General features: G+C 45.3%; 1 protein-coding gene across 1 annotated transcript in view; it reads right to left on the bottom strand.

Annotated features, from left to right (window-relative positions):
• Window positions 1-13,577, bottom strand: part of GAS2 (growth arrest specific 2) — a 56,732-nt gene that overhangs the window by 21,693 nt on the left and 21,462 nt on the right. Inside the window, exons 5-7 of the mRNA XM_075281326.1 lie at window positions 6,417-6,480; window positions 2,508-2,655; window positions 1,957-2,064 (exon numbers count right to left, since the gene is read on the bottom strand). Coding sequence (XP_075137427.1) covers window positions 1,957-2,064; window positions 2,508-2,655; window positions 6,417-6,480 — 320 coding nt within the window. The remainder of the gene's footprint in view (window positions 1-1,956; window positions 2,065-2,507; window positions 2,656-6,416; window positions 6,481-13,577) is intronic.

Raw genomic sequence — 13,577 nt, 5'->3', positions numbered from 1 at the left:
CGTAAGATCATCCATTATAACCTATGCCGAGGCATTGGTGAAGTCTCAAGATTTAAAGGGCAAATCCAGATACCATCAATATTAAAGTCACATGTAAAGAAAAGATTAATATGTCATGTAGTAAAGAGATTATATCAAAAAAGTTCTGCTATTCTCCATTATTTTATTAAGAATATCACTTCCATCATGCCTTGGGATAGAGCACCAATGTCACATCCTCTTTGTTGTGGGAGGAGCTTTCTCCTGTGCTCTTCATCACCACCTGCTGGCTAATGATGAAATTACTGAAACAAGAACTGCTTCCTTTTGTCTATGGCTGCCCTGTAAGGGGATTAAAGGGAGTGTTACCAGAACCCAAGATATAAACCTAGCCAACAGATGAGATAGGTTAGGGTCACCTGAAACAAACAGTGTGTTCCGGTGCCAAGATAATGCCATTTTTTCAATATGTAAATGAGCCCTGTTACCTTTTTGAAGAAATGGCAGCGCCCATATTGCGCCAAAGAGCTAATTTGTAAACAAACAAAACTAGTGATATCTCAGCAATGGAAGCAATGATTGACAAGGGGAAAACACTGTTTGATTCAGGTGACCCTAACCTATCTATATACAGGCCTGGTTTATATGCTGTAATCTGGTAACAAAATCCCTTTAAGCACTTGCTGTTTGATTCCTATGCAGATTACCCAGGATAACCTACTAACACAAAAAGACGAAAGGAGCAGGAATGGAGAAATGCCCAGGTTTACAATAGCATTGCTTCTTACATTTAGAAACAGCGCCACACCTGTTCATGGGTTGTGTCAGGTATTGCAGCTCAGCTCTATTGAAATAAATGGGAATGCAATACTGCATACAAACTAAGCTAAGTTTTTGTTATCCTGGAGAACACCTCTAACACCTGTGAAGGGACCGCTCCTTCGGGACGAGGGGCACAGAGTGTGGGTGGCACATAGACGGGTCAGCAGTAAAGTGCTTGCAGTCCTCCCTTGGTTTTCCAGGACTCCCTCATACAGAAGGCACAGTTACTTTATTTATACAGCAGCTGGAGGACGGCCAAAAGTGCTTAATAACCGGCTCTGGCTGGATTATACCATTTATACCGACAAAACTCGGCATTTTATGAAAAGCGGGCAGGCGTCGGGAGTGCGTTCACATATCCAGTTATTGGACAGATTTACTACATGGCGCCTGGAGTCACGGATGAATTGCAGTAAAGCAACAGCTGTGGTGCAACGTCTACCTTTCCCTGCGATTCCTTGCCTGGTTACAGTCCGGTGACCGCCGCCATTGTCCTTTGATTCATGGGCTATAGATGTGGTCACCTCATTGGTACATTCTGCTTTCTTAAAGGGAATGTGTTACAGAAAATCACCTATTTTGTAAACCAAGTTTTTATGTTAAATTTTTTAAAGAATGTTTAATTAGGGTTTTTTTTATTTCCATGTTACCGTCTATATTTAAAAATAAGTATAAAATCCTGCAATTTTCACTGTAGAACTAAGTCAAGCTTAAACCAAATTTAAGAATTTTTTAGATTATTATTATTATTTTCTTTAATTTTTTATGTCACTTTTTTTTGAAATTTTCACTCTGACCACTAAGCTTAATAATAGACTGACACTTGCGAATTCTGTAGAGGTTGCCTTTGCAGCAGTCAACTTTCCATCACAGTCATTATTACAATAGAGGATAACACCTCTGTAGCTAACTAACCTGTCTATAAGACTCTGCCGTAGACCTCAATAAGTCTTATTCCTGTGGTCATAACAGTGCTGTAAAGCATATCACTCAATGCTGTTAACCGACAGAAATTTTGGAAGTTGAAAAGCACCTTATAATGGATTACATAAATGCTGCTGCTTTCCAGCCGCTTACTGACACTAGCTTTATAAATATCATATATACTGTGTATATAAAATCTTCTAGATAAATTTATAGAATTGAAAACTTTACCCTTATGAAAAGGATTTTCTCTCCAACCTTGTACCGTCCTTGAGAAAGACGCTCCACGCAGAACTTACTGGGACACTTACAGGGGGGGTCCTCCGAGATACGTTGAACCTAAAAACATAAAGGTTCATCCGGTCAAATGTGACAAACATTAACTAATCTCCCTATGCTATAGTCACATCATTGCCAGACATAGTCATCGTGCCCCCTTTTGGGCCACAGAATCTTCCTTGACTATATATTGCTGAGAGTTAATATTCTCCTTTCAGACAGTGGAAAGCTGTGTATCATAAATCTCCTCCCTTCAGTGCACCAGAGGGCAGGGGAATATATTTGCGATGCACGGATTGCCAGGCATCAATGAAAAGCAGAACGAAGATCAAAAGAGTTTTACAAGCCATAATGTGATGAGGGTGACCTGTGGGCCCCCCTAGGTTATGGGCCTGATCAGAGCTACAACCCCTATAGTTACTGCCCCTGTGCTAGTATGAGGACAATCAATCTTATAAGAGGAGGACCAGTCTTGGTAAGGCTCTATATCGTCTATAACTTACAGCATCATCTAATAACTTCCCGGCGCTCTTTTTTCCCGATGATATCTTTGTGGGGGAAGGGGATGGTGACGGAGTGGGAGTTGAAAGGGTTTCTTCCTGTTCAATTTCTTTTTCCAGTTTTATTAATCCAGGGGGCTCCACACCGAACCTGTCAATCCAGAGATAGATGGTCACATGATTAGCTGATATAACACAGGTAATGTAATCCATACATATAGTAATAGAACCTACCATCATGTATCTTTGTCTGTGATGTCCCACTATCCTTTCCTGAAATACTTTGTGCTGCTTCCACTATGTAACCCCCAGTCTGTTTTCTCCCACTTGTCTCCATTCCCCTTTTCATAACAAACAATTTTAACTCGGGCCACTAAGCCTAATAACAGACCAGCACTTGCCAATTCTTTGGGTGTTTTCTTTGCAGCAGTTACCTCATTTACATCACAGACAGTATTACAATAGAAGATAACACCACCCAGCCATCATTATATGACTATTGACAAGAGATGATGTCACAGCTTATATCCCCCTCCTTCCTGCACAAAACTCTCCCATAGACCTCAATGAGTCGACTCCAGACTATTGCTGCCTATTGCCATTGCCACGAGAGTGCTGTAAAGCATAGCAATAAATGCTGTTAACTGAGCAGAAGAGAAGCTCAGGCAAGATGGCCGCCCCCTTAATGCGGGCTATTATATTGTTTTTGGTTGGCTCTGTTATGGGGACATTGTTATTAGGCTGGCCATGAGATTTCTTTGAGGGGCACTTGGCCTAGTATCCCCTCTATAATCTGGGGTAACATGGACGCAGCACTGACTGATTTATAATTCCGCCACCTGAGATTACACTTTCTTTTATACAACAGCGTCGTAGACGCCAAGAACAATGGAAACCTATAAGTGGAGGGAACAGGCCGCGCCGTCAGCTTTGATGAAACATTCCCCGTGCTGGGAAGGAATGGCTATAAAGATTCCTTGTACTTCCTGTCTGTCTGGCCGGTCCTGTAGACCGTAAATCATGGAAGTCCCAGAGGACGGAGAACCTACACCTGCACACAGCCCCGGCCATAAAATAAGAGAAGCGGCCGCACAACACACAGCTCTCTCTTGTGTCTGCAGCTCAAATCACCAGAATATTATACCGCACCCCCACCGCCCGCCGCCCTGCGCCAATCTGCTGCCTGTAAAATACAAGATTATGAGTCTGAATATGGAACATTCCATCCGCTGATACATTACTTGTGCACAATGAAATCTCGCTTTAGGGCATAACCTCCACCAGTTAAAGGGGATTTGCAGAATTTATATATTGATGATAGGTCATCACTACATACCTCCCAACCGTCCCGATTTCCACGGGACACTCACGATTTTGATGTCCTGTCCTGCGGTCACGGTCGGCGGGAGGTATGTCCCGATTTCAACTCATCGGCATCCGTAGGACGCTGATGAGCTGAATACTTAGGTGTTTAAAGCAGGAGCTGTCACAGCTCCTGCTTTAACGCTGTGCTCCGGCATTTGTAGCCGCGATGTGTATGAGTGAGAGAGCAGAGAGAGTGGCGGGGGAGCGATGGAAGGTGAGTGTAAGTGTTTGTTTGTGTTAAACATTAAGGTGGAACATAATGAAGGGGGCCTATGAAACTTGGACCAGATGAAGGGGGGGGGGGGGAGAACGGCATGACACTGGGGCAAATAAAGGGGGGAGAGAACGGCATGACACTGGGGCATATAAAGGGGGGAGAACAGCATGACACTGGGGCAGATGAAGGGGGTTGGAGAACGGCATGAAACTGGGGCATATGAACGGGGGGAGAACAGCATGACATTGGGGCAGATGAAGGGGGGGAGAACAGCATGACACTGGGGCAAATGAAGGGGGTAGAACAGCATGACACTGGGGCAAATGAAGGGGGTAGAACAGCATGACACTGGGGCAGATGAAGGAGGGGGAAGAACGGCATGGGGCAGAGACGGGGGACATGAAACTGTGGGCAGATGAAGGGGGGAGAATGGCATGAAATTGGGCAGAGACAGGGGGACATGAAAGTGGGGGGATATGAAAGTGGGGACAGAGATGGAGGGGGGACATGAAACTGGGGACAGAGATGGAGGGGGGGACATGAAACTAGGGGCAGATGAAGGGTGTATATGAAATTGGGGGAGAGACGGGGACATAATTTACGGGTGACTGTAGGAGGATTATACTGTGTGGGGGCACATGAAAAATGAATGAGAATGGGCGGAGTCAACATAAAAGTGGGCGGAGCCAAATTTGCTGCGGCGTGCTGCGCACACCGCACATTTTGTCTCTCTTTCTACTCTTCAAAAGTTGGGAGGTATGTCAATATATTATCGGTGGGAGTCCAACATCTACGACCCCCACTAATCAACTTTTCAAGGAGTGCTGAAGCTTCTTCTCCGTGTTGATGATGTCACGTGGTACTGCAGCAGCTCAGTCCCATTCAAATGAATGGGATTGAGCTGCAATATCAAGCATAGACACAGAAACTTCTTCAACCAGCTGATTCATGGGGGTCTTGAGTGTCCAACCTCCACCGATCACCAACTGATGGCCTATCCTAAGGTTAGATCATCAATATATAAGTCCTGTCACTAGTTTTCCACCATGTCACTATGTAGCCCCAGTCTTAGAGGGTGGGGAGGAGGTTGCTAAACTGTGGGCCCCTTCTATTATACTCACATTCTGCACATTTTGGGTTAAACATTTTTGGGATAGCAGAAGTCCATGTGCAAACAAAATTTCTGCAAGAAATCTGCTTGATGTGAATTCAACGATAATAACGATCCAACGATTCTAACAAATTAAATTTACTTATAAAAATAGAACATTTGTTGATATTGTAGTACTTAAAGGGTATGAAGACGTTTGCAACCGATTCTCATTTCCTTCCTCCACTGTAATTAAAGTGATAAATGAAGCAACTCTGCAAATATCCCTGATTAGAAAAACTGCCGTTTTGTGTACCGAACTCCTATACAGGCTTATGTGTTTCAGTGGTAACAGACTACACAGATGTTTTGTAGTCATTTGACACTAAGAACACACAGCAACATGTAGCTGTGCAATGTTATACCATTAGATTGCACCTACTGATTGTTCATGTGACTATGTTACCTGCAAGGTACCACGACCAGGGGCAGTCGCACCCAGGCCCAGGAGCCTTAGGGGGGCCCATAAGCACTGGCATCAGTATTGAGATTGCAGCTTCCATCTGGCCCGTAAGCCAAGGAGACCCAAAGATTCCCCTAACCACACTAAGGTGGATTAAACTCCTTAGCCCCCGTAACCATCACTATCAAGAATTCGCTATAGGGATGAGGTAGAGGGGCCCTGGACAAAAGATTGCACCGGGGCCCACAAGACTTTAGTTACGCCACTGACCGCGACCACATATTTGATACTGGCAGAAGCTCAACCATGATGGATTTCGAGTTGCGACTCAAAGGTCAACATCTGCAATCTTAATGTCACGGGGCCAAAAGAGGTTGTCTCTTACTCTTAAGAGGGTAGCGTATGACTACAAGCTCTGACTACCCACGGGGATCCATTTGTAGACACATAGGTCTGCATAGGAGCTGTATACACAAAACGGCAGCAAAATTCTAACCAAGACGATTTCCAACGCTTCATTTGTTATTGTAGATGCACTGGAGCTATAAAAACATGATTGCAAAAGTATACACACCCTTTAATATAATAAAGCTGAATGAATGGCTCTCTTAGTCGTTCATTTTCACATCTGCTTCCAAGATGTGGTCTATCGCTGCTCTGACTGCTGCTGCGGTTCACCAAGATTATTATTACAGGGGGGGTAAAAAAATTGAAAAAGTCAAATATGTCAAAAATGTAAAATAAAAAAGTAAATATTTTTGGAATGTGTCCTCTCACCTCACTGCGATTCTCCCCAGCTCAAGTAAGCACAGGCAAACTTCTCGGGGCTGCTTGTGTAGAACTGGAGAAAAAAAAGAAAGATGTAAATTACTTAATTTTGTGATATTTAAAGGGTATTTTCCTTTAAAGACTTTCCACCACCTGCATAAATTTTCCTCTTTCCATCCTTTATTAGGTGGCCTAATTTTTTTCTCCAGCCCCCTCAGTTCCTGAGCAACCAGTGCGGGTAGTTTTGATGACTGATATACTAACTAGAGTGCCCAATGGTAAGTGGGTGGTATCAAGCAGGAGCAGAGAAGGCGGCGTGACAAGTTTTGTCCACATCTGATTGGAGCTCTGAGTTAGACCCCCTTACCCACTCCTGTCTGACATCTCCCACTTCACATTACGGACTCCCTTGCCTGCTCCTGTCTGACATCACCCACTTGACATTAGGGAGTCTAGTTAGCATATCAGACACCAAAACTGACTGAACTTACAGCCCAGGAATGGTGGGGCGAGAGAAAAAAATTAAGACATGATGGAAGTCGTAGAGTCATGAGCTTATTATGTTTGAGCTGAGACAACCCCTTAAAGGAGAAGTGCTCAGTAGGTGTAACCTACAGCAACCTCTATACAGTTCAGTAGTGAATGACAGGAATGGTACAGATGTTTTCAGTGATGGACACCATGAGGTCACATATGTAAATCATTCATGCCTTTTCTTACTTATCTCCATGTTGTATTGCTGACGAGTGACAATTTGGAAGATACGTGTCACCATTAAGACCAGATCCCTAAAGCTGCTGCCGCATGATGTTCTGGCTGTAGCACAAGCACAGTTAGTGTTGCGACTGCTGGTGCTTTTACTTTAAGGGTCCCTCCAACTTTAACATTACTTTCCACAAATGAATAGTCCAGGTGAATATAAGAAACTTCATGATATATCTTATTACGGAGATCTGTTTCCTTTTCTACTTATAAGGCTGCTCTCCTCTTATATAAAAAAGCAACTCAGCCTGATAAGAGGAGAAGGAAACAGATTTCTTTAATAAGATATATTACAAAGTTTCTTATATTCACCTGGACTATTCATTTATGCAAACTTCTTTAATACCTGGAGTTACACTTTAAGTAAGTGAAAATACTCGTAGTCATTACCTGCTTTTTCCCCTTAATGGCCGCACAATAATCTGTAACTACGGGGAAAGCGAATAAGCACGAGCAGCCGTAGCACAGACTGTGGTTGTATTGTGGACAGAACATCTTACGGCAACGTCTTCATTTAGCTCAGATGCAACTGTAACAAAGCCTCATCTGTGAGAAGGATTAGGTCTGTGCAGGTTTTTCAGTGTCTGGATGTAAACAGGAGTGTTTCCATTCACTGACATCAAGCAGAGAAGTGAACAATCCACACACAGTATATTACAAAGGAGCAAAACGTTTCATCTCAGAATGTGAAATATCGGTCCCAGTGGTGATGATGATGATGATACATGGGATGGTGACAGATACGACGTCCATGTACACAGTGATTTCCTACCAGATTAGAAGCATGTGTCGATATAGTCAGCTGATACGAGGAGGAAAAGATTCACAGATTAATATAAATAATTCGAGAGTGCAATGATTATGGTCAATAAACAGTTAATAATCTAATCATTCTAATATAATAAATATAATGTAATAATATAGTGTTATATGAAATAACATATTCTAACAGTATGTCATACAAAGAAATAATATACCGTAATATCCTGCAATAATAAATGCTGTAATATGTTATATATACATTGTAATAAAATACTGTAATATATCAAATATACTGGAATAATATGGAATATTGTTCTGTAATATATCAAATAATAAACAGCCAGTAATCCAATAATTCTAATATAATAAATCTAATCTAATGTAGTATACTGTTACATGACGTAGCATATTCTAATAGTATGTGATCATACAATGAAATAATATACCGCAATAATATAATATAATAATACCCTGCAATGATATGTAATAATATACTGTAATATGTTATGAATAGTCATGAAATACTGTAATACATGAAATAATAGATTGTAATAATGTGTAATGTTGTACTGTAATATATCAAATAATATACAATATGATAATAGACTCTAATGATATACCGTATATAATCGAGTATAGGCCGAATTTTTCAGCACAGTTTTTGTGCTGAAAAAGCTCCCCTCGGCTTATACTTGAGTCAGCAAAAAAAAATAATATATATATATATATATATATTTTTTTTTTTGGGGGGGGGGGGGGGGGAGGGGGGCAGTCTAAGACCAGCCACAATATCAATGTATAGAATCTCCCAGAAAAAAAAAATCTCCGAAAAAAAAAAAAAGATTTAGAAAAAAAATTAAAAAATAAAAGTTGTAAATCCCTCCTTTCTAGAGATGAGCGAACACTAAAATGTTCGAGGTTCGAAATTCGATTCGAACAGCCGCTCAATGTTCGTGTGTTCGAACGGGTTTCGAACCCCATTATAGTCTATGGGGAACAGATACTCGTTAAGGGGGAAACCCAAATCCGTGTCTGGAGGGTCACCAAGTCCACTATGACACCCCAGGAAATGATGCCAACACCTCTGGAATGACACTGGGACAGCAGGGGAAGCATGTCTGGGGGCATCTAACACACCAAAGACCCTCTATTACCCCAACATCACAGCCTAACAACTACACACTTTACACACTCAATACCACCTCTCTGACAGTAGGAAAACACCTTGAAACATGTGTATTTGGCACTTGCAGTGAGGAGAGCTTGTCACCAGCAGTGAATTTGGCCCTTGTAGTAAGTTGAGGTTGGCACCAACATTTGTTTTGAAAATCAGGGTGGATTGAGCCTCTAACCAGCAGAGTTTGGGCAAATTCATGGTGGAGGGAGCCTCTAAAAACCCCAGTTTGGACCAATTCATGGTGGAGGGAGCCTCTAACCAGCCCAGTTTGGGCAAATTCATGGTGGAGGGAGCCTCTAAAAAACCCAGTTTGGACCAATTCATGGTGGAGGGAGCCTCTAACCAGCCCAGTTTGGGCAAATTCATGGTGGAGGGAGCCTCTAACCAGCCCAGTTTGGACCAATTAATGGTGGAGGGAGCCTCTAACCAGCCCAGTTTGGGCAAATTCATGGTGGAGGGAGCCTCTAAAAAACCCAGTTTGGACCAATTCATGGTGGAGGGAGCCTCTAACCAGCCCAGTTTGGGCAAATTCATGGTGGAGGGAGCCTCTAACCAGCCCAGTTTGGACCAATTAATGGTGGAGGGAGCCTCTAACCAGCCCAGTTTGGACCAATTAATGGTGGAGGGAGCCTCTAACCACCCCAGTTTGGACCAATTCATGGTGGAGGGAGCCTCTAAACAGCCCAGTTTGGGCAAATTCATGGTGGAGGGAGCCTCTAAAAAACCCAGTTTGGACCAATTCATGGTGGAGGGAGCCTCTAACCAGCCCAGTTTGGACCAATTAATGGTGGAGGGAGCCTCTAAACAGCCAAGTTTGGACCAATTCATGGTGGAGGGAGCCTCTAAAAACCCCAGTTTGGACCAATTCATGGTGGAGGGAGCCTCTAACCAGCCCAGTTTGGGCAAATTCATGGTGGAGGGAGCCTCTAAACAGCCCAGTTTGGGCAAATTCATGGTGGAGGGAGCCTCTAACCAGCCCAGTTTGGACCAATTAATGGTGGAGGGAGCCTCTAACCAGCCCAGTTTGGACCAATTAATGGTGGAGGGAGCCTCTAACCACCCCAGTTTGGACCAATTCATGGTGGAGGGAGCCTCTAACCAGCCCAGTTTGGACCAATTCATGGTGGAGGGAGCCTCTAAAAAACCCAGTTTGGACCAATTCATGGTGGAGGGAGCCTCTAAACAGCCCAGTTTGGGCAAATTCATGGTGGAGGGAGCCTCTAAAAACCCCAGTTTGGACCAATTCATGGTGGAGGGAGCCTCTAACCAGCCCAGTTTGGGCAAATTCATGGTGGAGGGAGCCTCTAACCAGCCCAGTTTGGACCAATTAATGGTGGAGGGAGCCTCTAACCAGCCCAGTTTGGACCAATTAATGGTGGAGGGAGCCTCTAACCACCCCAGTTTGGACCAATTCATGGTGGAGGGAGCCTCTAAACAGCCCAGTTTGGGCAAATTCATGGTGGAGGGAGCCTCTAAAAAACCCAGTTTGGACCAATTCATGGTGGAGGGAGCCTCTAACCAGCCCAGTTTGGACCAATTAATGGTGGAGGGAGCCTCTAAACAGCCAAGTTTGGACCAATTCATGGTGGAGGGAGCCTCTAAAAACCCCAGTTTGGACCAATTCATGGTGGAGGGAGCCTCTAACCAGCCCAGTTTGGGCAAATTCATGGTGGAGGGAGCCTCTAAACAGCCCAGTTTGGGCAAATTCATGGTGGAGGGAGCCTCTAACCAGCCCAGTTTGGACCAATTAATGGTGGAGGGAGCCTCTAACCAGCCCAGTTTGGACCAATTAATGGTGGAGGGAGCCTCTAACCAGCCCAGTTTGGACCAATTAATGGTGGAGGGAGCCTCTAACCACCCCAGTTTGGACCAATTCATGGTGGAGGGAGCCTCTAACCAGCCCAGTTTGGACCAATTCATGGTGGAGGGAGCCTCTAAAAAACCCAGTTTGGACCAATTCATGGTGGAGGGAGCCTCTAAACAGCCCAGTTTGGGCAAATTCATGGTGGAGGGAGCCTCTAAAAAACCCAGTTTGGACCAATTCATGGTGGAGGGAGCCTCTAACCAGCCCAGTTTGGACCAATTCATGGTGGAGGGAGCCTCTAAACAGCCAAGTTTGGACCAATTCATGGTGGAGGGAGCCTCTAAAAACCCCAGTTTGGACCAATTCATGGTGGAGGGAGCCTCTAACCAGCCCAGTTTGGACCAATTAATGGTGGAGGGAGCCTCTAACCAGCCCAGTTTGGACCAATTAATGGTGGAGGGAGCCTCTAACCACCCCAGTTTGGACCAATTCATGGTGGAGGGAGCCTCTAAACAGCCCAGTTTGGGCAAATTCATGGTGGAGGGAGCCTCTAAAAAACCCAGTTTGGACCAATTCATGGTGGAGGGAGCCTCTAACCAGCCCAGTTTGGACCAATTAATGGTGGAGGGAGCCTCTAAACAGCCAAGTTTGGACCAATTCATGGTGGAGGGAGCCTCTAAAAACCCCAGTTTGGACCAATTCATGGTGGAGGGAGCCTCTAACCAGCCCAGTTTGGACCAATTAATGGTGGAGGGAGCCTCTAACCAGCCCAGTTTGGACCAATTAATGGTGGAGGGAGCCTCTAACCACCCCAGTTTGGACCAATTCATGGTGGAGGGAGCCTCTAAACAGCCCAGTTTGGGCAAATTCATGGTGGATGGAGCCTCTAAAAAACCCAGTTTGGACCAATTCATGGTGGAGGGAGCCTCTAACCAGCCCAGTTTGGACCAATTAATGGTGGAGGGAGCCTCTAAACAGCCAAGTTTGGACCAATTCATGGTGGAGGGAGCCTCTAAAAACCCCAGTTTGGACCAATTCATGGTGGAGGGAGCCTCTAACCAGCCCAGTTTGGGCAAATTCATGGTGGAGGGAGCCTCTAAACAGCCCAGTTTGGGCAAATTCATGGTGGAGGGAGCCTCTGACCAGCCCAGTTTGGACCAATTAATGGTGGAGGGAGCCTCTAACCAGCCCAGTTTGGACCAATTCATGGTGGAGGGAGCCTCTAACCAGCCCAGTTTGGACCAATTAATGGTGGAGGGAGCCTCTAACCACCCCAGTTTGGACCAATTCATGGTGGAGGGAGCCTCTAACCAGCCCAGTTTGGACCAATTCATGGTGGAGGGAGCCTCTAAAAAACCCAGTTTGGACCAATTCATGGTGGAGGGAGCCTCTAAACAGCCCAGTTTGGGCAAATTCATGGTGGAGGGAGCCTCTAAAAAACCCAGTTTGGACCAATTCATGGTGGAGGGAGCCTCTAACCAGCCCAGTTTGGACCAATTAATGGTGGAGGGAGCCTCTAAACAGCCAAGTTTGGACCAATTCATGGTGGAGGGAGCCTCTAAAAACCCCAGTTTGGACCAATTCATGGTGGAGGGAGCCTCTAACCAGCCAAGTTTGGACCAATTAATGGTGGAGGGAGCCTCTAACCAGCCCAGTTTGGACCAATTAATGGTGGAGGGAGCCTCTAACCACCCCAGTTTGGACCAATTCATGGTGGAGGGAGCCTCTAAACAGCCAAGTTTGGACCAATTCATGGTGAAGGGAGCCTCTAAAAACCCGTTTGGACCAATTCATGGTGGAGGGAGCCTCTAACCAGCCCAGTTTGGACCAATTCATGGTGGAGGGAGCCTCTAAAAAACCCAGTTTGGACCAATTCATGGTGGAGGGAGCCTCTAAACAGCCCAGTTTGGGCAAATTCATGGTGGAGGGAGCCTCTAAACAGCCCAGTTTGGGCAAATTCATGGTGGAGGGAGCCTCTAACCAGCCCAGTTTGGACCAATTAATGGTGGAGGGAGCCTCTAACCAGCCCAGTTTGGACCAATTCATGGTGGAGGGAGCCTCTAAACAGCCCAGTTTTGGCAAATTCATGGTGGAAGGAGCCTCTAACCAGCAGAGTTGTGGGAAAGCAGGGTGGAGGGAGCCTCTAACCAGCAGAGTTGGTGGAAATCAGGGTGGAGGGAGCCTCTAACCAGCAGAGTTGGGGGAAATCATGTTGGAGGGAGCCTAGTATTAGCAGAATTGTGCAACGCTTATGGTGGATGAGTATGAGGATGCGGAGGAATTGGAGAGGTTGAGTACAGACATGGAGTTTCATGTTGGGGTGCTTTACACAGGTGGGCACAAAAATGAAGGCTCTATCCAGTGGTGGTTCATTTTTATCAAAGTGAGCCGGTCGGCACTCTCAGCTGACAGACGGGTGCGCTTGTCAGTGATGATGCCACCGGCTGCACTGAACACCCTCTCAGATAGGACGCTGGCGGCAGGACAGGACAGCACCTCCAAGGCATATAGGGCAAGTTCAAGCCACAGGTCCAACTTCGACACCCAATACGTGTAGGGCGCAAAGGGGTCGGAGAGGACAGGGCTGTGGTCGGAAAGGTATTCCCGCAACATGCGCCTATACTTCTCACGCCTGGTGACACTAGGACCCTCCGTGGCGGCACTT

The sequence above is a fragment of the Leptodactylus fuscus genome, chromosome 7 (assembly GCF_031893055.1).
Source record: "Leptodactylus fuscus isolate aLepFus1 chromosome 7, aLepFus1.hap2, whole genome shotgun sequence".
Taxonomy (NCBI): Eukaryota; Metazoa; Chordata; class Amphibia; order Anura; family Leptodactylidae; genus Leptodactylus; species Leptodactylus fuscus.
This window is presented reverse-complemented; position numbering and strand designations above follow the sequence as displayed.